This window comes from Chiloscyllium plagiosum, chromosome 8 (assembly GCF_004010195.1).
Source record: "Chiloscyllium plagiosum isolate BGI_BamShark_2017 chromosome 8, ASM401019v2, whole genome shotgun sequence".
Taxonomy (NCBI): Eukaryota; Metazoa; Chordata; class Chondrichthyes; order Orectolobiformes; family Hemiscylliidae; genus Chiloscyllium; species Chiloscyllium plagiosum.
Genome location: NC_057717.1, coordinates 93,394,482 through 93,421,038, shown reverse-complemented (window position 1 = coordinate 93,421,038; position 26,557 = coordinate 93,394,482). Strand labels below are relative to the sequence as shown.

The window sequence follows — 26,557 nt, the reverse complement described above, 5'->3', positions numbered from 1 at the left end:
ATATACCGGCCACTACAGCGGACAGCTGAAACTGACAACCGGAAGCGGCAGGGACAGGCCACTATAAATGCCAGAGGAAACACCACAGAAGCGCTTCACAGGAGGCTCCCAAGCACTGAGGATGTCACCTAGCCAGGGGACGAAACGTTTGCAACAAAAACCTCCAGCTCGGCGAACAGAACCACAACAACGAGCACCCGAGCTACAAATCTTCTCACAAAGTTTGTTCAATATATTGCATCAGTTGTATAACACTGTGATCTTTTGCTGTATATACTGCATCTTATGATCCTACTCCACTAACTACCTGATGAAGGAGCAGTGCTCTGAAAGCTTATACTTCCACATAAACCTGTTGGACTATAAGCTGGTGTCATGAGATTTTTAGAATTGGAGGAGACAGCTGGTAATGTCATTGGACTAATTGATTGGCCTGGGGACCTGGGGTCCTGCATGGCAGTACTGAAATTTGAATTAAATAAAAAATGAATTTGGAATTAAAAGCCAGCTTGATGGAAAATATGCAACCACTGTCACTTGTTATTGGAATCCGTCTGGTTCACTAATGCCTGTTAGGGAAGGAACTCTCCCATGCTTAACCGGTCTGGCCTACATCTGTCTCTAAACCTACAGCCAAGTGGCTGTCTGCCTTCTGGGAACTTGAGGGTTCGGTCAGTGACATGCTACATCCCGTGAACAAATGATAAAGAAACATTTGAAAGAAAGCACAGATTTTGGCGGATTACAGACATAGAGGGAGGACAAAGATGTAGACAGATTGGAAAACAAGGTTGAGAATTTTAAAACGGAGGTGTTGCTGGATTGGTTGGAGTACAGCGAGCACACGGATAATGGAGTGAGTTAGGATATCAGCAGCAGAAGTGTAAATGAGCTCCCATCGCACCAGTAAACCATTAAGTCACTAGTTATCTTTAATCCCTTTGACATGAGGCACAATTTATTCTGCACTCTGGGCCAAATGAGTAGTTGCAACGCCTCTGACCTTTTTATGTTTCAGCGTGATGTTGACTCTTTCACGGAGTTCGTGACGCCTGTGGTTTCCAATTGTGGCCGACACCACTCCCGAGATCAACTGGTAAGGCCTTGTCCTTTCATTCTCAATGAAATGCCCACTCTGGAGGAAATTCAGTCGGTCATACGAGATGAAAGCAATGGCAATGGACCCTGTCCAGGTATTTGTCAGAAAATACAATGCAAATTAGCTCATCTCGAATACCTGCAAGAATAACGAGCAACCACCTACTGACTACAGGATATGATTTACAATCCAGTGGGTAGTATTTGTGTCTTTTGAGGATATTAAAGGTATCAAGGGATATGGGAATAGTACAAGAAAATGGCATTGAGGGGGAAAGTTAGCCTTGAAGGGCCGATGGGCTGAATGATCTACTTGTGCTCTAAGTTCTGTTACATTAGAAGGCAGTGATTTCAAGTCCTACTCCAGAGACTTGAGTGTAAGACCCACTGAGGAGGTGCTGCACTGTCAGATGTGCAAAAAGATGTTAACTGGATCTTCAGTCCTCTGGAGATGTAAGATCCCACAGCACAGATTTGAAGAACAGCAGAGCAGTCTGTTTCCCCTGGCATCTTGACCAATGTTTATCACTCAGTATCGCTAAAGTAGACTAGCTGGTTGCTGTCTGATTCCTGTTAGTCGCATAGAGTCTGACTGTCGTGTTTCCTACATTACAATAACCCATGACTGCATTATGAAGTCTGTGACATTGTCAGGTCACAAACGATGCTAAATCAATGCAAGATTTTTAACCTTCAATGCAAAGGGCTAACATCATTCTCATTGAAATATTGGCAAGGGCTGATAGCTCCAGCAGCCCCAGGTCTATCAAAACAGGCAAATAGAAAACATTGCCCGAATAAATGAAAGCTCACCACCTGTTTCTCCCTCTGTGACCGTCCGTGAATAAGCATCCATTCTGTTTCCCTTCGCGTGGAGAGTTATTTTGTCAGGTATTTTTGAATGGTCCTGCATTTGGATGATGCGAACATCAAAACCTACAAGTTAAACACAAAGCACATTGATCTGGTCAGTAATAAATGTGATAAACTCCTCTGTGTCTGTGGGTGATGTGTTCCACAATTGGGTCATCTCCTGGTTGCTCTGACAAGAAGAGAGGCCATGTTGTGTACTCCTGCTGGCCTAGCTTTTACAACCTGGTAATTAATTCACAGCAGCATGGTAGTTAGCACTGTTGCCTCACAGCGCCAGGGACCTGGGTTTGACACCAGCCTCGGGTGACTGTCTGTGTGGAGTTTGCACATTCTCCACCGTGCAGGGTAGGGTGGTTTGGCCAAGCCGGTGTGTGGGGTTTGATGGAAGGACATGGGAGTAAAATTGTTGAACTCAGTGTTGAGTCTGGAAGGTTGGAGTGTTCCCAAGCAGAAAATAAGATGCTGTTCAACAATTTTAGGACTTGAGTACCTTTTCCCATGTTCTTATCCAAACCTCCACATACCCCAGACCTTGTCATAACACGTCGAGAGGGTCGTGCTGGAAAAGCACAACAGGTCAGGCAGCATCTGAGGAGCAGGAATTCCTGATGAAAGGCTTTCGCCAAAATGTTGATTCTCCTGCTCCTCGGATGCTGCCTGACCTGCTGTGCTTTTCCAGTACCACACTCTCGACGCTAATCTCAAACATCTGCAATCCTCACTTTCGCCTTTTCATAACATGGGCTGCTACCACACACTATCCATTGTCAGCCATTAATGGTCCCCATTAGCAGCTATTCATTCTCCCAGGCTGACCTTTACCCAGAACTTTGCCTGTTTTTCTCTCTCTCTCTGGGCTCCATTTTCACTGATTGTTTACTCTTCCCCCTGACCGTCCCAGCCCATTATTGGATCATTCTGACCATTTCCCAGTTACCGGCAGTTCTAAAGAATGATCATTGGACCCAAAACATTAACTCTGCTTTATCTCCACAGATTCTGCCAGATAGGCTGAGCTTTTCCAGCAACTTCTGTTTTTGTTTTGGACTTCCAGCATCTGCAGTTCTTTCACTTTTTTTTGGTTATTGTTTTAGAGATATTGGCTGAGGGAAACATACATTCACTGGACTTGTTTCAAGGGCCTGTATGGTGGAAAGAGATCGATTGGGTTGGACCTACATTCGCTTGAGGTTAGAAGAGTGAGAAATGATTGTATTGACAACTATACCACTCTTTAGGTGGAGGGACAGGTAGTGTTGTGAAAGCAAGGAGGGTGTAGAAGGCCTTATACAGGTTAGTCAAATGGGCATGAAGTGGGAGATGGAATTTAATGTGGGAAGATCTGAAATTATACATTTTGGCAGGAAGAATAGAGGCATAGACTATTTTTTAAATGGAAAAAAGCTTTGGAAATCTGAAGTGCAAAGGGACTTGGGAGTTCTAATTCAGGATTCTCTTCTGGTTGACATACAGGTTCAGTTGCTGATTAGGAAGGCAAATGCAATGTTATCTTGCATTTCAAGAGGGCTGGAAAACTAGAGCGGAGATGTACAGCTATGGGTGTATAAGGCTCTGGTCAGACCGCATATGGAATATTGTAAGCAGCTTTGTACCCCATATCTAAGGAAGGATGTAGTGGCATTGGGGAGGGCCCAGATGAGATTTATAAGAATGATCGCAGGGACGATGGGCTTGTCATATGAGGTGTGGTTGGCAACTCTGGATCTTAATTCAATGGAGTTAGAAGAGTGAGTGGGATCTGATTGAAACTTACAGAATACTGAGAGGCCTAGATACAGTGGATGTGATGAAGATGCTTCCAACAGTAGGAGAGACTAGGACCCAAGGGCACAGCCTCAGTGAAGGGATGATCCTTTAAAAGTGAGATAAGGAGGAATTCCTTCAGCCAGAGGGTGGCGAATCTCTGGAACTCACTGCCGCAGAAGGCTGTGGAGGCCAAATCATTGAGTGTAATTAAGACAGAGAGAGATAGATAGGCTCTTGATTAGTAAGGGGATCAAGGGTCACAGGGAGAACACAGGAGAATGAGATTGAGAAACATATTAGGCATGATATTGTGGGCGGCATGGTGGCACAGTGGTTAGCACTGCTGCCTCACAGCGCCAGAGACCCGGGTTCAATTCCCAACTCAGGCGACTGTGTGGAGTTTGCACATTCTCCCCGTGTCTGTGTGGGTTTCCTCCGGGTGCTCCGGTTTCCTCCCACAGTCCAAAGATGTGCAGGTCAGGTGAATTGGCCATGCTAAATTGTCTGTAGTGTTAGCTAAGGGGTAAATGTAGGGTTATGGGTGCGTTGCGCTTCGGCGGGTCGGTGTGGACCTGTTGGGCCGAAGGGCCTGTTTCCACACTGTAAAGTAATCTAATCTAATCTAATGATTGAATAGTAGAGCAGACTTGATGGGCTGAATGGCCTAATTCTGCTCCTACATCTTATGGTTCGGAGTTTGACAGGGTAGCCATTGACAGGTTGTTTCTACTGGCTGACCAAGCTAGAACACAGGGATGCAGTCTCAAAGTAAGGTGTTGTCAATTTGCGATGAAGATGAGGTCAAACCTTTTCACACAAACTACAGCCACAGAGTCAAAGAGTCACACAGCATTGAAGCAGACCCTTTGGTCCAACTCATCCATGCTGACCAAGTTTCCCAGACTGGAGTGTTGTAAGGATAGGCTGAATAGGCTGGGACCTTTTTCACTGGAGTCTAGGAGGTTGAGGGGTTTATAAAATCATGAGGGACATATATGAAGTGGATAGCAAAGGTCTTTTCCCTTGGGAGGGGGTGTTTAATAATAGGGGGCATATTTGTAAGGCAAGAGGAGAAAGATTTAAAAGGGACCTGAGCGGTAACTTTGTCTCACAGTCAGTGGTTCATATGTGGGATGAACTGCCATAGAAAGTGATAGATGCAGGTACAGTTACAATATTTAAAAAACCTTTGGATAGGTATATGGACAGGAAAGGTTTGGATGGATATGGGCCAAAGACAGGCAAGTGGGACTAGTTTAGTTTGGGAAACTTGGATCTTCACAGTTCTCTACCATAGAAGATCTTGGGTGCTCAGTCATTGAGCATGTTCAAGACAGATGACATTAGGTACTGAGGGAATCAAGGAACGTGGGTACAGTGTGGGAAGATGGCACTAAGGTGGAACAAGAGCCATACTACTGTTGAATAGTGGAACAGGCTTCAAGATTCAAGCTGATATCTCCTGTGTTCTTTTCTACGATACTGGAGAGAATCTGTCAGCTCTGCCTCAATAAGAGATAAGAAATAGAAGCAGGAATAGACCACTCGAGCCTTCTCCACCATTCAACGCAACCATAGCTGGTCAGCTGCTTCAATTCCACTTTCCCAACCACTCTCCTTATCCGTGGTTTTGTGATCCTGGGTCTTGTACAGTGAGTTATGACCAGGACCACCTTTATTAGACTAAAACATAGCCGTGAAGATATTGTACAGTCAGTACTTCTATAACGCAAGGTTGCATTCTTGTGCAACCCTGCATTCCAGAAAATCACTCTTTAGAAACAGCACTTAAAGTACTGGTGATGAAACCGTGATACAATCAACACACGTTTTAAAAGTTTGCGCCATAGAAATAGTGTCCACAATTCGTCAATCACATTACAGCCAATTTGCAACGATGAAACGCGCGTTATAACAGAACGACCGGTACCTAAATATGGCGTTGTTATGTTCTTGGTTTTTTGGCCAGGTGAGGCCAGAGCAGCACCTAGGGTGAAACTTTCCATGGCATTCAAGAACAATGAGGTTGACTGAAGTTGATTTTCATCATCCACTTTCTCCAGCTTGGAACTATCATTGAAGAATTTGTTTCCAAAGCTCATGACATTCTGTGAATGAGATGTAATTAGCATTTTATAACACCAGTTTTCTCTCTGTGTGCCTTTCATGAAAACCTCAGTGTAAGCATACACTGCCCTGCTGGATAAGTAGTTCAAGTTTCTCCTGAGATCCATTCCATTTGAGTTTGATCTTGGTGAGGACTGTTATAATTTTCTGTGCTATGTTATGGGACAGAAGGAGGCTTTTTAGCCCTTCATGTCCGCACATAGCCACTTAGCTTTCATAAATTCTTTGTACATCTTCTGCAGTTAATCAACACCCATTCACAATGTAACGTTGATTCTTGGCCTGCACACTGGCAGACTCTGGGGAATCAGCACCAATTTGGCTATCTAGGCCAACTTAACAATTCCATCACCAAACAAGTTGAGGAAGCCATTTTGGGCCATTGCCTCTTCAATGATGTCCCCTTCAGTTTTAATGACCAATGGGACAATACTTGGAAGAACTGAGATATATCCAATGGATACTTTGGAGAGGATCCTGAACTACTACCAAATGATCAAAGCTTCTTCCGAAGGGCTATGGTTACTGCTTTGACAAGAAAGGGCTGAAGCGAGGACCTTATAAACTTATAAGATGGTCTGGATAAAGTGACTAGGAAAGGCCTGTTCCGCTTTATTATTAGGAGGTACATTATTAGGAGGAATTAGAAGGTAAGACGTAAAAGGTTTAAGGGAGATTCGGTGGGAATTGTTTTCAGGCAGGGGGTGGTGACCTGGAATCTGTTGCCTGACTCATAGAGTCATAGAGTTGTACAGTATAGAAACAGACCCTTCGGTCCAACTTGTCCATGCCGACCAGATACCCTAAATTAATCTAGTTCCATTTGCCAGAATTTGGCCCATATCCCTCTAAATCCTTATTCATTTATTCATACAGATGCCTTTTAAATATTGAAATTATATAAGCATCCCCACTTCCTCTGGCAACTCATTCTATTCGTGCATCACCCTCTGCGTGGAAAAGTTGCCCTTAGATCCCTTTTAAATCTTGCCCCTCTTACCTTAAACCTAGTTTTAGACTCTCCCACCCCAGGGAGAAGACCTTGACTGTTCCATCCTATCCATGCTCTGGAGTAGTGGTGCTGGAAGAGCACAGCAGTTCAGGCAGCATCCGAGGAGCAGTAAAATCAGCCTTTTGGGCAAAAGCTCTTCATCAGGAATACCATCCTATCCATGCCCCTCATTATTTTATAAACCCCTGTAAAGTCATCTCTTAGCCTCCGATGCTCCAGGGAAAATAGCCCCAGCCTATTCAGCCCCTCCCTATAGCTCAAACCCTCCAGCCCTGGCAACATCCTTGTAAATCTTTTCTGCACCCTATCAAATTTAACAGCAGGGAGACCAGAATCGGACCAGTATTCCAAAAGTGCCCTAACCACTCTTCTGAACTCCAGATGATATAAACCAGATTTATTGAATCTTTCATCGTGGGACAATCGCTCTGTTCCAGGAACTGTTTTGGTGAACCTGCACTGTATCTTTGGCAATTATACCTGCCCTTGGGAAAGGAGACCTAAGCTGTGTACAATCCACATGTGGACTTAACAAAGCCCCATATAGACATATTTACTCCCATATTCAAATCATCTCTTAATAAAGACTAACTCACCAGTCACTTTCTTAAATGCTTATTGAACTTGAATGTTGACTTTAGTGACTTATAAAGAAGGACACCCAATCAGAAATTCAACGTTTCCCAGCCTCCCATCATTTAAGAAATATCTGATATTTCATTTGACATGCACCAAATGCGAGACAAGATGCTCAGTTGGCCTGATCTTGGTCAATGCTAAGATTACGATGCTTTATAAACTTACTTTTAATGTGACATGGCTGTGTGCTGATCTGACAATCTCCTTATCTTGACACATGCCTTCCGCAAATGTGAGGGTTGGCTTGATGAGAGAGCAAAGTCGATCGGTCGTAGGCTTCATGACATAGCAAAAGAAAGGAATCTCAGTAAAGGTATCATTGGGCTTGGTTCTGATCACAGCAAATGGAGCACCTTTGGCAGACAGTGGGAAGCACCCTTACAGTCAGATGGAGGGGTTCAAATCTCACTCTAGAGATTTCTGCTGATCCTATTCGAGGAACAGCAAGGGTCCCAGCCTATACCTAATCCCCAATTGCCTAACATAAATCCCGAAAAACAAATGATCAGGCCATCTTTCATCTCCTAGCTCTTTAAGGAAACTGCCTATCTTGTCTCCTGTTTTTGTTTCCAAGGGTTGGACTATGGACGTCCATTAGATTGCTACCATGCTTATGGACAAAGTGGTTTGCCATTGCCTCTGCTGGCTGGCTGACCGTAAGACACCCCCTGCTCTTCATATCTGCTGTCAAGCAGATTAGATGGATTTCCAAGCTGACAATATACTTCACTGGCCAAATTATGGGCTCTCCTTCCATGGCAAGGGAACCCAGTGTGGGACTCAGACCAGGACTTTCTGCCTTGAGGTACAAGCTCTGTTAACTCCTCCTCCTGTCTGGAAATCAATTATTGCTTATTCCAGACCAAATACATTTAATCCAGAAGGCCATCATACTTAATACCAGCAGAAGAAGTTTGTTAAAAAGACACTTTCTCTTTATCAGGGTAGATCTCCATCTTCCATGTACAGTGCCAATCAGCCAGATCAGTGGGATAAGGTCAAGCCCAAACAAACACAGAAAATTCTGGAGAAACTCAGCAGGCCGGGTTGCATCTGTGGAGAGAGAAACAGTGTTAACCTTTTGAGTCTGAAAGGAGTGCGAGTGGATATGGGGTCTGGGGGCCTTTAAAGAGTTAGAGAGAGGTAAGGTCATGGTGAGCAATGGAAGCGGGGAGAAGGGTATTGAAATTGAAATGCTAGCTCATTGCAAAGTCTTGTGTTGCTCATTGCATATTCTAGAAATAATTAATTATATAATCATCCATCAGAGAAAGGGACATTCAGTCCATAGTGCCTGTGTCAACACGTTGAAAGATCTTCCAGTTAGTTCCACTTCTTCCTGCTCTTTTTCCTGGTGAAAATTACTTTTGAACTTGCTTCCATTGTCCTTCCTAATCAAAACCAAAAGACTTTGGTGCAGGAGCAGGTCATTCAGCCCATTGAGTCTGCTCCAACATTCAATGAGACTGTAGTGATTTTAACAATGTCCTCCATGTGTATCCCATAGAATATGGGTTCCCTGATTGGGATTGTGAATCTGGTACAATCAGGGGGCCTTGGCTGACAGAGATAAACAGGAGTGTCAGGGGTTCTGTTCACTCTAGCTAGCTGGGTCAGTGTCATGTACTAGGCGCGTACAAATAAAGGGTGGCTTGGTGATGGGATGCTGATCTTCTTGCCCTCTTGATTTCCCGCTTAAGTAACTCTGCTTCTGGTTAGGTCTAAAACTGTTTTGGTACATTTTCTCATTTTACCTTCAATTTCTGATTCCTCATCACTGATCTGATCATCCTCAACTCCACTTTGCGACCTTTTCCCCATGCCCCTTGATTGCTTCCCAATTTAAAATCGAATATACTTAATAACCCAACAGCGACAGCCCTCTCTGGTAAAGTATTCCACAGATTGCCTCCCCTGTGACAGAAGAAACTCTTTCTCCCCTATGTCTTCAATGTTTAAGTCCTTACTCTGCCATTACTCCCTGTGGTTTTGCCAAGGATTGAAATGGATGTAGATCACTACTCAAAAAACACCTAGATTCGTTTTGCAGAGTTAGGGAATTCAAGGCAAAGTAAGAAGATGTACCAAAACAGTCTAAAACCCGAACAGAAGCAGAGTTACTTGAACGAGAAATCAGGAGGGCAAAAAGGGGACATCAGAAAGCTTTGGCAAATTGATTTAAGGAGAATCCAAAGAGACTCCATTAAGTACATTAAGGGAAAAGAAGTAACTAGGGAGAGAATAAGGTCTCTTAAATATCAATGAGGCTGTCTATATGCGGAACCACAGGAGATGAGTGACATACTAACCAAATATTTTGCGTCAGGCCTGTGACCTGCGGTGTGCCACAAGGATCAGTGCTGGCTCTGTTGCTCTTCATCATTTATATAAATGATTTGGATGTGAATTTAGGAGGTATAGTTAGTAAGTTTGCAGATGACACCAAAATTGGAGGTGTAGTACATGGCAAAGAGGATTATCTCAGAGCACAATAAGACATTGATCAGATGGGCCAATGGGTCATGGAATGGCAGACAGAATTTAATTTAGATAAATGCGAGGTGTTGCAGTTTGGTGAGGCCTGGGGAGTGTTGCAGAACAAAGAGACCTAGGGGTGCAGGTGCATAATTCCTTGAAAGTGAATCACAGGTAGACAGGGTGGTGAAGAAGACTTTTGACATAATTACCTTCATCATTTATAAAATTGAATATATGAATTGGGATATTACGTTGCAGCTGTACAAGACATTGGTGAGGCCACTTTTGGAAATCTACATACAATTCTGATTGCCCTTCTATAGGAAGAATGTTGTGAAAATTGAGAGGGTATAGAAAAGATTTGCAAGGATGTTGCCAGGACAAGAGGGTTTGAGCTATAGGGAGAGGCTGAATAGTCTGGGTCTTTTTTTCCCTGGACTGTTGGAGGGGTGACTTTATAGAGGTTTATAAAATCATGAGGAACATGGATAGGATAAATAGACAAGATCTTTTCCATGGAGGGGGAATCCAAACTAGAGGGCATAGGTATAAAGTGACAAGAAAAGATTTAAGAAAGAACTGAGGGGGTAATCTTTTCACGCAGACGGTGGTGCATGTATGGAATGTGCTGCCAGAGAAAGTGGTGGAGGCTGGTACAATTACAGCATTTAAAAGGCATCTGGCTGGGTGTACGAATAGGAAGAGTTTAGAGGGCTATGGGTCAAATGCTGGCAAATGGGACTAGGTCAGATTGGGATATCAGGTCAGTGTGGATGATTTGGATCGAAAAATCTGTATGACACTATGACTATGACTCAAACTTGACACTTCTTCATATCAGGAGGAGAAAGTGAGGTCTGCAGATGCTGGAGATCAGAGCTGGAAATGTGTTGCTGGAAAGAAGGGCTTATGCCCGAAACGTCGATTCTCCTGTTCCCTGGATGCTGCCTGACCTGCTGCGCTTTTCCAGCAACACATTTCCACTTCTTCATATCAGACACAAAACATTAACTCAGTTTCTGTATCCTCAGATGCTGATGGAGCTGTTACATTTCTCATGTACTTTGTGTTATTATTTCAAATTTACAGCATCTGAAGTATTTTACTTTTGTTTGGGAAAATGGACTAATCGATAAAAATGGATGCTCAATTATTGTCACTTGAAAATTCCTTCACCCTAACCACATGCATGTTAATAATATTCACAGTTGCATTTTCTGTCAACTGATTTTGTGGTGCTTTTGTCTTGGGAGTGAATTCAAAGCCTGTGACAAATGTGCATGAAAGCAATTGACAGTACCTGCAGCGATCCTGTTTGACGTTGAGAGTAACATTTATCGATAATGGACTGGTCCTTCAGGAGGACAGCTAGACATCGCAAAAACGGACCTGTGAGGAGGACAATCATGAATTAACAAGGTTGTGTCTCACAACCCGGGTCTTCTCAGTATTTAGAACACTTGCAGATTCTGCAACGGTAGATCAATTTGGTCTTGCAGATGTTAAAAATTTATGACTTGACATTTCTTGATCTCAGTGCAGGCCCTGCCTCGTTACCTTCCACCACACCTGAGATCTGGGAGTTTCCTGGTCCCTTTTTGTCTCTGAGTAAACTAACTGTGACTATTGGGGATCCTTGCTTCCTCTCAGCTTCAGTGCATCTTTCATAAATGACAGTGGCACAGGTACATCACACGAGAAGCTAAAACTGAGGATTAAGAGCCAACATATTTTTCTCTGTGTGTGTGTGTGTATATCCATCGTCAGTGGGAAGAGTAAATGAAATAGCTCTGTGTGCTATGACTGTTGTGTCAGGATGAGATGCCTGACTGCTGGCTCCCAGTGCAGATAAGTAGATTTGCTGATTTTACAGAATCTCTAAGGTGCAGGAGGCCATTCATAGAATCATAGAATCCCTACAATGTGGAAACAGGCCATTTAGCCCAACAAGTCCACACCGACCCTCCAAAGAGTATTCCACCCAGACCCATTCCCCCTCCTTATTTTCCCCTGATTAATTGGGCGGCTCAGTGGTTAGCACTATTGCCTCACAGCACCAGGGTCCCAGGTTCAATTCCAGCCTCGGGTGACTGTCTGTGTGGAGTTTGCACATTCTCCCCGTGTCTGTGTGGGTTTCCTCCGGTTGCTCCGGTTTCCTCCCACAGTCCAAAGATGTGCAGGTCAGGTGAATTGGCCACGCTAAATTGCCCATAGTGTTGGGTGCATTAGTCAGAGGAAAATGGGTCTGGGTGGGTTACTCTTTGGAGGGTCGGTGTGGACTGGTTGTGCTGAAGGGCCTGTTTCCATACTCGGACTGAGAGGAAACTGAAGCACCCGGAGGAAACCTACACAAACATGGGGAGAATGACTATTCAGTCACTCGAGTCCACACCAATCCTCCGGAGAGCACCTCACCCAGACCCAGGACCCTACCCCCTACATTTCCCATGACTAACCCACCTAAACTGCACATTACGGACAATTTCAACATGACTAATCCACCTAACCTGCACGTCTGTGGACTGTGGGAGAAAATCATGGAGAAACATGCAAACTCCACACAGACAGTCACCTGAATCTGGAATCGAATCCAGATACATGGTGCTGTGAGACAGCAGTGCTGACTACTGAGTCACTGTGCCACCCTAATTGTCACAGCACATAATGAGGCCATTCATCCCATTGTCCCTGCACTTGTTCCATTACCTAGAGCCAATCTCCTGCCTTTTTCCCATATCTCTGTGCACCATTTCTATCCAAATAATTATCCAATGCCTTCTTGAATGCCTCAGTTGAACTTGCCATTACCACATTTCCAGGCAATACATTCCGGAACTGCCCGCTGAGTGAAAATGTTTCTTTTCTCACATCCCTCTAGCTGAATCTGTGCATCATTTTAAATCCATATCCTCTCATTCTATTTCTCTTTTAGCATCTCCCTGTTTACTCTGTCCAGCCTGTGTTGGCTCCAACCTGCAGAAATCCTTTAAGGGAGGCCTGTTAGGCCTGATGTGGGCCTGGGTTTCTTGCGTACAGACAACTGTAATTGCCTTAGAGTATACCAGACTGGCAATGGGGGTCTCAAAACCAGCAATCAAATTCTTATTTATGGATGCAAAGGACCCAAAGGCCTGTTTATCATGAAAATGCAAATCTCTGACCTCATCAATATGGCTGGTAACACATGTATGGCTTAAAATGAGCAACATTTCTCTATCTAGCATATTGAGGGCTTTCAGTGGGGCATTTTTTTCCATTTGTTTACAGGATGTGGGCATCATTGGCTAGGCCAGCATTTATTGCCCATCCCGAATTGCCCAGAGGGCAGTTGAGACTCAGTCAATTACTATGGTTCAGGTACCCCGTGCAGGCCAGACTCGGTAAAGATTTCCTTCCCAAAGGGACATTAGCAAACCAGGGGAGGTGAGTGCCGTTATCGTCAGACTGTTAATCCAGAGTTCCAGGGACCAGGGTTCGAATCTCCGCCACAGCAGAAGGTGGAATTTGAATTCAATTTTAAAAAATATGAAATTAAGAGTCTAATGATGACCGTAAATCCATTGTCAATTGTTGAAAAAAATCCATCTGGGCCTTAAGGGATGGAAACTGCCATCCTTACCTGGTCTGGCCTACATGTGACTCCAGGCCCACAGAAATGTGGTTGACTGTTATCTATCGTCTGGGCAATTAGAGATGGACAATAAGTGTTGGCCTGGGCAACGATGCCCTGATCCCATAAGTGAATGAAAACAAAAGATGAATCTTTATGACAATTGACGTGGTGGGCCTTTTTATTCCAGTTTTTTTTTATTGAGTTCGAATTTCACCATCTCCCATGGATGGGATTTGAACTGGTGTTCCCAGAACATGACCCTGACACCTGAGAAATTATCGTTGCTCAGATGAACCTCCCTGCTAAGAGCTGAAAGCAGAATTTTGTTTTACCTTCGGGTGTTGCAGTATTAATGATCAGGGATGTGGCATTGAAGAGGATGAAGCGAAAGAGGAGATATTCAACAAGATTTTTGTTTGGAATGTGAAGGAGTTGTGGGCAGATTGAGAAGCCAACTGATCTATTCAAATGGGTGACCACTTACAGTCTCACCTCCATTCTCACCACATGCATGTTAATAATATTCACAATTTCATTTTCCGTCAACTAATATTGGATTTTCTCACTCTGAAGGACTTTGTTAACATATGACGAGTCAAATCCTGACTGAGGAATACAAATGTAGCTTCCTTTTATGTTCTGGCAGACAGCGTCAGCATGGCAGGGATCTTGGAGACACTCATCGATGTCTGTGATGGAGAAAAGAGATTATTCATTACTCTTAGCTGAGGCCTGTCACATCTGTAGGCACAGAGGAGGTAGAGGTAGTCAGACTACCCCATTGGTGTTGTGTTTACTTGTTTCATGGAATTGATTGGGCTTTTACATCACAAACACACAACCAGAACAAGATCTCTACTGAGCTTGAATTCAGCATTAATGCACAGAAAGATTATATGGCTTCAACCCTATCTGAGGATCATTTGAATAGTCGTCAATGACGTAGAACAGGTAATATTGACTTATTTATCCTGCACTCATCCCGTTTGATAGTCCCTTCATGAACGTAGAACCAGTAGCACAGAAACAGGCCATTTAGCCCGTCACTCTGCATTGCCAAGAAGACTCTCCCACTTTTACCATGTGCCCAATATGTATTGGTAAGATTTGCAGATTGCAATTAACTTGTTTGGCTGTGTTCTGAGTGCATGTTCCTTGGCAATCAAGTTCTGGAAGGGGACTTGAACTGAGAACCTTTGGATCAGAGGCAGGGTACTGTGTCACAAGATCTCCACCACGAGAATAATATCTGGATTGAAATTATCGAATTAATAAACTCCCCAGAGCGTGGGAGCACGCCATTCAGCCCCTTGAGCCCACACTGGCCCTCCGAAGGGCATCCCATCCACACCTACCCCCCTCCCCAATTCTATCCTTGTAACCTTACATGTCCCATGGCTAGTCCACCTAACCCACACGTCTTTGGACTGTGGGAGGAAGTCCACGCAGATGCAGGGAAAATTTGCAACCTTCACACAGTCACCTGAGGATGGAATTGAACCCCTGGTGCTGTGAGGCAGCAGTGCTAACCACTGAGCCACCGTGCCACCCCGTGAAATATAAAGATATACTGTAAAGATGTGACTTGTATTAACTTGATATAGAAGATAAACTGATATGCTAATTGAAGTGATACAAATTATAGAAGTTTAGCCTCCGAACCACCTGCTCAGGGGTGAGAAGAGGAAACATTTCTTCAAGGGCAGCTTGGGACTGCCCCAGCCTCCCCAAAGAGTGTTAAAGTGGAGCACAGGGCGGTCTTCATGGTACATTTCTGATTGGTCCATCTTTACAAGGCAAGCATATTGAGAATGAATGATTTTATTTTACGAATGGAAGACTTTTATTGTCACATACATTTTACAGAGAGAAATACAATAAAATACAGTGAAAAGCTTTCATTCGTCATCACAATAGGGCACCATTTTGATAGTTTAAGACTCAGAGAAAATTTAGAAAGGTATAAGTTAAAGAGAGGTTAATTTATGTACAGCTCAGAAACATGTTCACCTCACCTCACCTCACCTCACCAACTAGCTGATCCTCAGGTGCCATCTTTTGCTGCTGGGCCGATTCACCTCCGCGTTTGATTAGAGTTGGCATCTGGATCAACCTGAACTTCAGTGACTCAGTAAAACTTAACACTTCAGGGAGGGCAGCTGAAACTTTCTTAGCTCCCCCTGCTTCCCCCCACTCCACACCCCCTGGGGCCTGAAGGAATCTGAACCAGGATCTGACTGACCTTTACATCCAGCTGCGTAACCAGTAAAGTTGGTCTGGCCGGAAACCCGGGCGAATCCTTTGTTGCACAGACAGTAGAATCCACCTGCGGTGTTGTGGCATGTTGCATTGCTACCACATAATGCTTGAATGTTGCGACACTCATCATAATCTGTAACAGAATATTGGCACACATTGGGATAATATCCTTCATAATATGTCCCTTGCCCAAAGATTAATGTTGCTGAGTTAGCCAGTCATACCGACCAGTGGGGTATGCATCGTGAGGTAAATGAGAGCAAGTCAACCAGGGTTTTACATTGTCATGTGCTTTAGGAAGCCATTGGATATTGTAAGGGTGCTGTGTGCCCAACACAATGGACTACTGAGACAATGAGCTGAGGAGTGGCAGATGGAGTTTAATTTGGATCAATGTGAGGTATTGCATTTCGGTAAAAACAAAGGGGTCTCGAGTACATAGTTCTTTAAAGTTAGCATCACATATAGACAGGGTGGTTAAGGAAGTGTTTAGAACACTCGCTTTCATTGCTTAGACCTTTGAGTAGAGGAGTTAAGACGTCATGTTCAGGTTGTACAGGACATTGGGCAGGCCTTTTCTGGAGTACTGTGTCCAGTTCTGGTTGCCCAGTTACAGGAAGGATATTACTCAGCTGGAGAGGGCTCAGAAGAGATTTACCAGGTTATTGCCAGGAATGGAAGGGTTGAATTATAAGGAGAGGCTAGATAGGCTGGGACTATTATCACCGGAGTGTAAGAGGTTGAGGAGTGACCTTAGAGAGGTTTATAAAATCAAGAGAGGAATGGATAAGCTGAATAGCCAATGTCTTTTCCTTAGAGTGGGGGATTTCAAGACTAGGGTGAGAAGAGAAAGAGTAACAAAAAGACATGAGGGACAATTTTGTTTTACAGAGGAAGTGGTGAGTATGGGTACAGTTACAATGTCAAAAAAAGATTTGGATAAGTACATGATATAGAAATGTTGAAGGGATATGGGCCAAACGCAGGCAAGTGGGACTAGTCTGGTTTGGTGTTATGGTTGGATCAAAGGTCTGTTTCTGTATATTGTATGACCAAATGACTAGACAGTTCTCTGACAATGACAATGGTGAAGGACATGGATAAGGCAGGGGAGAACAATAGATCGCACTGAGTTACTCAAAGTGTGATCATGAATTTACCTATGCAAGACGCCACTGCTGCACTCACAAAGTGTTTATCTCCTGTTGAGTAATATCCTTTCTCACAGGTACAGTAGAAGCTGCCAGAAGTGCCGTGACAGATTGCATTGGAGCCGCATGGATTTGTCTGACACTTATCCATATCTGCAACAGACAGGAACATACTTCACCATGTGCCATCTCTGTTGATAGTTGAGCATTCCCTGTGCAGTGGGGGCAAATGCATCAATCTGGGTGGGCTCAACGATACGCAATGTGTCTTATCTACAGTATAAAGCTTCTTCAGCAACCTACTACTCCCATCCTCCACCATCTGGAAGGGCACATGCAGAGGAATTCTGCCAGGTCCGAGCTCCTCTCCAAGTCGCAGGCCATCCCGACATGATTATATCCCACCGGTATCTCAGGATAAAGGTCCCATCCTTTCAGACCGAGAAGTGAAGAAGCTAGTTATCTCAGCTGGTTGTGAATATTTGGAAATCTCTACTCCAGAAAGCCATGAGTGCTCAGTTGTTGAATGTAGGATCATAGAGACATAGGAATAGGAGTAGGCCATTCAGCCCATCGAGCCAACTCTGCTACTCCACTAGGTTGTGGCTTTCCTTCTACCTAAATGCCACCCGACAACAAAAGCACCAATCTTTTAATGTCATTAAGTCTTCAGCTGATCAATCAAATTCTTTCTTGAACCTTCTTGGGTAGAGAATTCCAAAGATTCTGGGTGAAAGAATTTCTCCTTATCTTAAAATAAGGAACATTTAAAACCAAGTCTGCTGGTCCTACACTTCCCAACTAGTGGAAATGTCCCATTTGAATATATCCAAGGCTGGGATTGATAAACTGTTTTTGTACGTTGGGGCTGTCAGGAAGATATAGAAAGTAGCTGAGAAAGTGCAGCTTGAGGTAGAATGCCGGCAGCTCATTTTCTTCCAAATGGTGTGGGCAGTTCTGACACCACACGGACTGCAAACATTCAAGAATAGGGTCTTTCCAAAGGTCCACTCGGGACAGTCAACACTGAGGTGGATAATTAAAAAGGCTGAGAAAGTAACAGGTTCTTACCCTGTCTTTCAGCTGTTTTGGAGGGTGGAGGAAGGGGTGTGATAGAATAAACCAAAACAGATGATTCCATTCGATTGATTCATATAGAATGAGTTGGCATTAAATTCTGGGTAAAATTTAGAAGCAATTTTTCTCTTTTACATGAAGCATGTGATGTTGTGGACTGCGCTATCAGAGTCAATGGTGTGGATTTTAACAGAGGGGACAAATTGTATCCCCAGCCGTGGTTAAAAATGGCTCAGTGTCTTATCAATGTGAAATCTTACAGATCTGCAGGGATAGATGAGCACGTTAGGTGAATTGTCCATGCTAAATTGTCCATAATGTTCAGGGATGTGTTAGTCAGGGGTAAAATGTAAAGTAATAGGGTAGGAGAATGGGTCTGGGTGGGTTACTCTTCAGAGGCTTAGTGTGGGCTTGTTAGGCCAAATGGCCTGTTTCCACACTGTAAGGATGCTATGATTGTATGATTTAGAAGGAGGAAGTGGGCTGTCAACCTGGGCCTCCTGCATCAGAGGCAGGGACACTACCAGCACACCACAAGAAACCACACACTCCATGATAACACATTATACCTGATTTGGATCAGTGTGGACATTCTGTTCCTCAGGACAGGAAGCTCCACCCTGGAGATGCGTCTGGTCTAGCTGATGGCAATCCCAGCAGTGCCAAAAGCGACTAGTGGCTGACAAGTGATCACAAAGGGAGGAGTGAAGGCAGATGGAAGATTTGAGGTCAGTCTGTGGGTTTCGGATGGGAAGGGGCAGGACGGTTCGAGAAGTTGGGAGGGTGGCGGTGGTGGCGGTGGGGGAAGAGGGACAAAGTGCCTTGCAGAGGTACCCCTCCCCCCACCCAATGGGCACAGGGGATGCTCCGAAATGGTAAACACCTGTTTTACATGTCAACTATTTGTCAGACCACAAAACAAAAATTGGCAGAGGCAGATCAAAGTTCCTGAGTGATTGAAACAGGGAACATGTCAACATTTAAGAATAGGTGGGGAGGATGTGAAAACTCCACACAACCAGTCAGTCAAGGGTGGAATCAAACCTGGGTCTCTGGTGCTATGAAGCAACAGTGCTAACCACCGAGCCACATCTTGATATGACTTTGTGATGGTGTTCAGAAGTTCAAAACTCTTGCTCGTCTTCTTCAAAGTTTATTTTGTAACTTCTGTATGTATTGTGATGGCTTTTTCTCTTTTAAAGTTAAAGTTTAGAAATGAGCTGCGGAAATAGGCCATTCAGCCCTTTAAGCATACTCTGCACTGCTGCATATTCATGATTCTCTCAGTAAGTTTTAACCAAGTAAGAGTACAATCTGAACAGATTGTTTTAAAATTAAGAATATTTAAACTTACCAGCGCATGTTGTACCAGTGGAACATTTCTCACTGCTGACTCTGCAGAGAAAAATCACTGGGGGTGGGGAGAGTGGAAGAATACAGTCTCATGAAATGTTACTTTATTAAGATGTTTGTGAGAACAAGTATGGTATATCAGCACCCCGCCCCATTCCCCCCCCACCCCCCTTGACAAACAACACATTTGCAGAATTTTTGAATGTATGTGAAATGATGCACTTGGGCAGGACAAACAAGGCAAGGGAATATATAATGAATGTTAGGACCCTGGAAAGCACCGAGAATTAGAGGGATCTTAGTGAGCATGACCACTGGTCCTTTACGGTATTGGAACAGGTGGATAACTTGGTTAAAGAAGCATATGGAGTACTTGCCTTTATTGGCTAAGGCATAGAGTTTATACTGGAACTATATAAATTCTGGTTAGGCCACAGCTAGAGTATTGCTGCAGTTCTGGAATCCACTTTACAGGAGGGATGCGACAGCACTGGAGAAGGTGTAGAGGAGATTTACCAGAATGTTGCCTGGACTGGAGATTTTCAGTTATGAAGAGAGATTGGACAGAACGGGTTTGCTTACCTTAGAGCAGAGGAGATTGAGAGGAGACATGATTGAGATATATAACACTTTAAGGGACATAGATAGGGTAGACTGGGAGGAACTGTTCTCTTTGGCGGGAAGAATCAGTGACCAAAGGGATTTAAGGTCAGGGAAGAAAATTCAAAGGAGGTGTGAAGAAATATTTTTGATCCAGAATGTGGTGGGAATCTGAAACTCACTGCATGTAAGGGTGGTAGAGGCAGAAATCCTCATAACATTTGAGAAGTATTTAGATGGGAAAGGTTTGGAGAGATATGGATCAGGAGCAGGAAGGTGGAACGGGCTTAGTTTGAGAACATGGTCGGCATGGAATGGTTGGACCCAAGGATCTGTTTCCATGCTATATGATGCTAGGACTCTATGCGCCCTTGAGATGCCAATCCATGGGCCAAGTGCTGGCAAATGGAATTAGAATAGTTAGTGCAGGCTCAATGGGCCGAAGGGCCTTTTTCTGTGCTGTGGACCTCTATGGTTCTATGATCCAAGCAAAGAACACCATATCCCTTGACTAAAACTCTCTCTTCTAGCCTCTTGCCTGATAAATGCAAACGCATTGTTGGGGTGTGGCTCAGTCAGCACCAGTGGGTAGCCTCTGAGTTAGAGGTCTGCGGGTTTGAATCTCATTCCAGAGACTTAAATACTAGGCTGATTCCCAGTGAGCTACTGAGAGAGTGCCTCGCTGTAAGAGCCGCTATCGTTTGAATAAGACATTAATGCCTGTTCAGCCCAGACTCTTTGCTGCCCCAGTATCCATACCACATTCCAGTGGCTCTGGCAGTCAGTGGGATTCAGAAGGGACAGAGATAGGCTGTTTCCAAGAGTAATTGCTGCAGTTTACGCAGAGCAGGGCCTCTGAGACTGGCATATTCAGCCTCTGTGGGCAAAGCACCATACAAGACAGTACATGTCCCTACAAACTATATTAGGGATTCAGCTTGTGGAACTAATCACTCCAGTCTATGGATCAGTAGTCATGGCAGAAGGTATTAGGAAATACTTACAACACAAAATCAGGCCATTCAGCCTGACAATTCCATGCTGGTGTGTATGCAGCATTCGCAGTGCTGTCTTTTGAATGAACCATTAACGGTGAGGACCTATCTCCTACCTCAATCCCATGTCACCTCCTTCAAAGAGGAGTGGGTGGGGCCGTGTGGGGTGGTTGGGGAGGGGGGGGGAGAAGGAGAGATGGGTGGGGAAGTTCTCCCCAGAGCACTGGTCAATGCTGATCCCTCAATCAATATCACAAAAACTCAGCAGATCATCAGGTTATTACAGTGATTGGTTTCTGGAATCTTATTGTGCACCATTTGGCTGCTGCGCTTCCTACATTGACGTCACTTCAAAAAAACACGTTTCGTTGGCTGTGAAGCTGGTTGTGAAAAGTGCTATATAAATGCAGGAGTCTTTCTTTACATGCTTCTTCCCACATCCCACCCTAATCAACACATGCTCGTCACTGGTCTCTGTGATCTGCAGGCCACAGACCGGCTTCAGACGTTGCAGAAATCCCCAAAAGAATTAAAATGTGAACTTGCGGATGTTTATAAAGGAAATTGAGAACAACTGCATTTTATCTGCAAGCCTCGTGACTTCTTATTGATGCTATGACCCTATGACCTGAGGAACAGTCGGCAGAATTATGTTGGGTTTCCACACATTCACACACATATATCATACTTGCGTGCACACACACACACACGCAGACACAGCGCACACACACATACAGACACACAGACGCACACATGCACACACACAAACAGATACACAAACTCAGTCACAAATCCACACAGGCTACTGCCCTCACCCTATAGACACACAGAAATACACCCGTACAGGCATGTGGCACCACAAACATTCACCTAAACAGACACCCACACACAAACAGACAACTACACAGCCACATCCCTACTCCAACACACATCTAAACGTTCACTTGGGTCAAACACACATTCAGACAGGCACCTACACAAACATACAAATGAAGATCTAAACAGAGACAGAAATAGATGCCTGCACACACAGCAACATCTCACACCCACACAGCAGACCCTGATATTAACTCTAGTTTCTCAGTGGGAAGCTGATTTGAGCTTTCTCACTCTGTTCCCTAGCCTTTGCACCCGTCTACTTCCAGACATTTATTCATCCCCATTATACTGGACTCCCAGGGCTTATGCCCGAAAGGTCAATTCTCCTGCTCCTTCAATGCTGCCTAACCTGCTGTGCTTTTCCAGCACCACTCTCTCAACTCCCTACTGGCTGCCCTATATACATCAGACTGGGCTCTAAACTCTGGAACTCTCTCCTCTCCACTCTTCCATCTCACTTTCTTTTTCTACCCCTTTGGCCAACAGCTTGGTTATTTATCCAAAGATCTCTTCATATGTCTTGGGGCCTTGAGGTGCCTTGGGATATCTTATGAGCTTAAAAGGTTAATGCGCATTGTTATCAATTGTGTGCAAGCAGGGCATCACCAAAATGTTTTTTTCATGTAAAACATTGGGCTTCCTATCCATTGATCACCTCCAGCTACACTGGCAAGGTAACCCTTCACACAGAGACACCAAGCACAAAATCCCAAGGGAACATCCGTAGGGGGTTGTGTCATTAATTTTCCATTATGGGATGCAGGCTTCACTGGCAAGGCCAGTATTTGTTGCCTGTTCTTGAACTTAGGGATGTGTTCTACCATTTTAGAGGTTAGTCAAGTGTCAGCCATATTGCTGTGAGTCTGGAGTCACGTGTAGGCCAGACCAGGTAAGGACGGCAGATTTCCTTCCCCAGATGGGTCTTTTTACAAAGATATTAACTTTCAATTTCAGATTTATAAACTGAATTGAACAGCCATGTGAGGCTTTGTACCCAGGTTTCCAGAATGTTAACCTGGGGCCTCCAGATTACTACAATAACAGCAAAAATACTGCTGATACTGACTCAAACACAAAGAATGCTGGAGAAACTCAGCAGATCTGGCAGCATCTGCAGAGAGAGAGAAACAGAGTTAGCACCTTGAGATCCGAAGAAGGGTCTTTGGACTCGGAACATCAACTCTGTTTCTCTCTCCACAGATGCTCCCAGACCTGCCAAATTTCTGTTTTACCTTAGGATTACCACTCAAGTTATATTCCCACTACATCACCATCTTCCCCCCCACAATAGATAATTAAGATGTAAGATGTATCATTAAGAGAGTAATGCTATATGCTTAAGTTTGCCCATGATTGACTTGGGGACAGTCTTCGAATGTGAAAACAAACAGATGCCAGCTCCGACTAGGTGGGTGAGATATTATGTGTCTATGTCCAATGGGATACTATGAGGACAATATTGGCGCTGCTTCACATAATGCAAAACCTTGAAGAGATTACACCAAGCTACAATCAGTGCTTTACTTTCTAACTGTTTATTTCCTGTGAACACACCCAAATCTTAACCCACTTTTTTTTGTCCCTGGAGTCAGCGTCTCTATAATTCATCTACTGAGTCTGAACTCTGTACGTTGTTACTCCTAAGTTGAAAGTATAAAGTCTCTGTCCCTGCATCCACACTTATTAAATCATCACCAACTACAACTTACTGTTTCCCAGTCTCTTAAGCAGTGAGCATCCCCATCTTTGGCAATCTTTTAACGTCTCAGTTTATCACTGAGTAGCAACAGAATAGATAGAGGCCATTTGAGTCTGCGTCGACCCTCTGAAGAGCATCCTACCCAGGTAATCTGCACATCCCTCGAAACTACCGGCCAATCCACTGTAACCTGCACATCTTTGGACTGTCAGAGGAAACCGGAGCACCCAGAGGAAACCCACACAGACACAGGAGCAAATACAGACAGTCAGTCGCCTGAGTCTGAATCGAACCTGGGTCTCTGACCTTGTGAGGCAGCAGTGCTAACCACTGAGCCACTGTACCGCCTGTACATCTTTTCAAATTATGAGGGGTGTGGGACAAGACAATGTGATAGAATGTCATCTATTCAGCACTTCCTAATTTGCTTCAGCACCTTTGGGTCTGAACACTTTGGTGTAGTTAATCCTGCACTCTTGAATCTGCGCTATGTGTGAGTCAGTGATGAAACAATGGAAAAAGAGAGTGTCATCAGCTTCGGTTCCTCACTTAAATTTATCACTCAGAAAATAACATCATTTGAACCCATTGTATAACAGAGAAAGCATGAAGAATTTCTGTCTTAGTCACACCAGATGTCCCCGGTCAGGGTGGTCAAGGTACTCAAAGAGAAACAGCATGCTTATCAAATCCAGAAAACGTTCTAACCGTAAAACTTTGGTTGTTAACTTACTGAGAAATGTCAAACACCGACAGGTTTTCATCTTTCTGTTTCCCTTTCCCTCTCCAGGGAAGCTCATTGGGTAACTGAGATGTGTAGCTATTAGCAAAGAATTGCATTAGTTTTCTTACAACACAGTTGCAAGTACTGAGTTACGTCAAAAGTAAACCATTCCCAGTCTAACCTTTCTATATCAAGGGGCCTTTCATTACCCACCTAATTATTCCTTTGCAAAAGGAGAAAAAGAGAATGTAAATCATTTTATGGAACGCAAGAATCATCCAGAATATGTTATGACTTTTGAAAATTACATGTTAAAGGATAAATTCAGAAGTCACATGCTCCAAAAGCTTGTGATTTCAAATAAACCTGTTGGACTAAAACCTGGTGTTGTGTGACTTCTGACTTTGTCCACCCCAGTCTAACACTTGCACCTCCCCATCAAGCATAAATGATCATTAAGTCATTTCAAACAGTTCTTTAGCAACTCCAAGAGGATTCTAACATTTGGCAAGCAGTCTCAGTGCAAACATATCACTTTAAGTAAGCAATTCTCCAACTGCATACACAACACAGCTTCTATTAAGTTTACAGTACTCACCTCTGCAGGATCCTGTGGTTAATGTGTAACCGTTGGTTCTAAGATGAAACTTGCAAACAATTATAACCAGGCCAGCAGATGTTGGGAGTATATCCCACTGTTGTTCCACTTCTGCAAAAACAATGGAGTGGGCCCTGACTGCGTCTCCCCCAAAATCCAACGAGTAGCTTCAATGTGAGATGTGACCGCATAAATAGGTATTGCGAACGTCCTGTTGTTATGTTCTTTGTGGTAAGTTGTTTAACCTCACCCATTCATCTCTCCAGCTGCCTGCCTAGTCAAACAGACAATTTGAGGCACCAGCACTACATTCCGACACACCCAAGTTAGTAGGGGCTTGAAGTGAGCCCCTTCCATAAGGGAGCTAGTCAGTGACGCTATGGATGGTGCATCACAATTCGCTGCCTGACAACAGTGCTGAAAAAGCCCTTGAAGGAGACACCGTTTTGCCTGAGGTGCCAAGAATTGATTTCACTGGTCACCAGTTGAAGTGTGACACAACTGCCATGTTCAATGCACACCCTTTTGGGATCACAGAGCAGCGGACACGGCTAATGACTCCGGGGATTCCAGTTCCTTTGCTCCCAGCAAAAGATTTTCAAAATTCATTTGTCGCTGGCTTCCCCAGCATTTATTGTCTGTCCCTAGTTGCCCCTTGAGAAGGTGGTGTTGAGCTGCCTTCTTGAAATGTTGGTGTACGTACACCCGCAATGCCCTTAGGAAGGGAATTCCAGGATTTTGATCCAGCAGCAATGAAGGAACGGCGATATATTTCCAAGTCAGGATGGCAAGTGGTTTGGAAGGGATCTTGCAGGGGGTGGTGTTCCCACTGTATCTGCCACCCTTGTTCACATTGGCCCTACCTGACCAAGATTATGGCCATCTTCCTCATTAGCTCAGTATGTGGTTCGACATTCAGCTGCATTTGATACTGTTTTCCGTGGAATTCCTTCGGATGTTTCAGTCTTGGCAAGGCACGCGATAAACACAAACTGTTGATGGTGGTCTCACATCTGCTCGCGCAGTTTGACTAACAGCACCAATACTGCCTGACACACAGGAAGGAATTCATTTCATCTTTGGATTGCACACTTTTTCCTTCCTCTTTTTGGTCTTCCGCACAGAGTAAGGTTGTAAGTTTACTGATTCAAATCCAACTGGCTGATAATCAAATCCCTTTTACACAGTGGACCGACAAATATTTGTTGATCCTCAAGAGTAAAAGTAGCTGACATTGTTGGCTCCCCAATTCCTTCACCATTGTAATGCAACATGCCCTTATCCAGGCTTGGGAAGAGCAGGAGTTGGGAGGTCCTCCCTCCCTAATGGAAGGCAGATCTTTCCAATGCACTCAGGTTAAGGGTTTCAGCGCTGCTCCTGGATTTGACCTCCCCCCCTCCCCCACACCTTCTCGATCCCAGTCACTGCAGCTCTGCCCTGACCCCCAACTGTGGTCCTGCCCTTTGACCTGGCTACATGCTCCTATTTTGAACACAATGATGTCCCCACCCTCTACCCCAACCCCCACCTTGAGCGTAGCAAACCCTCCAGGGCTTTGGGCCCCAGTCTGATACAGCTCCCTCTTCCCCCAAATCCTAGGGATCTGGATGAAACA

General features: G+C 44.3%; 1 protein-coding gene across 5 annotated transcripts in view; it reads right to left on the bottom strand.

Annotated features, from left to right (window-relative positions):
* The window catches only part of LOC122552180 (adhesion G protein-coupled receptor E2-like), a 48,781-nt gene extending 23,172 nt beyond the window's left edge, over nucleotides 1-25,609 (bottom strand). Inside the window, exons 1-11 of one of the 5 annotated variants that reach the window (XM_043694750.1) lie at nucleotides 24,943-25,609; nucleotides 24,354-24,440; nucleotides 19,449-19,505; nucleotides 17,027-17,170; nucleotides 15,850-15,999; nucleotides 14,174-14,296; nucleotides 11,295-11,383; nucleotides 7,682-7,792; nucleotides 5,669-5,846; nucleotides 1,912-2,034; nucleotides 1,004-1,185 (exon numbers count right to left, since the gene is read on the bottom strand). In XM_043694750.1, coding sequence (XP_043550685.1) covers nucleotides 1,004-1,185; nucleotides 1,912-2,034; nucleotides 5,669-5,846; nucleotides 7,682-7,792; nucleotides 11,295-11,383; nucleotides 14,174-14,296; nucleotides 15,850-15,999; nucleotides 17,027-17,170; nucleotides 19,449-19,505; nucleotides 24,354-24,420 — 1,224 coding nt within the window. In that variant the 5' untranslated portion in view covers nucleotides 24,421-24,440; nucleotides 24,943-25,609. The remainder of the gene's footprint in view (nucleotides 1-1,003; nucleotides 1,186-1,911; nucleotides 2,035-5,668; nucleotides 5,847-7,681; nucleotides 7,793-11,294; nucleotides 11,384-14,173; nucleotides 14,297-15,849; nucleotides 16,000-17,026; nucleotides 17,171-19,448; nucleotides 19,506-24,353; nucleotides 24,441-24,942) is intronic. The other 4 variants (XM_043694752.1, XM_043694753.1, XM_043694754.1 and 1 more) reach the window with 4 other exon arrangements.
* Nucleotides 25,610-26,557: the final 948 nt, after the last annotated feature.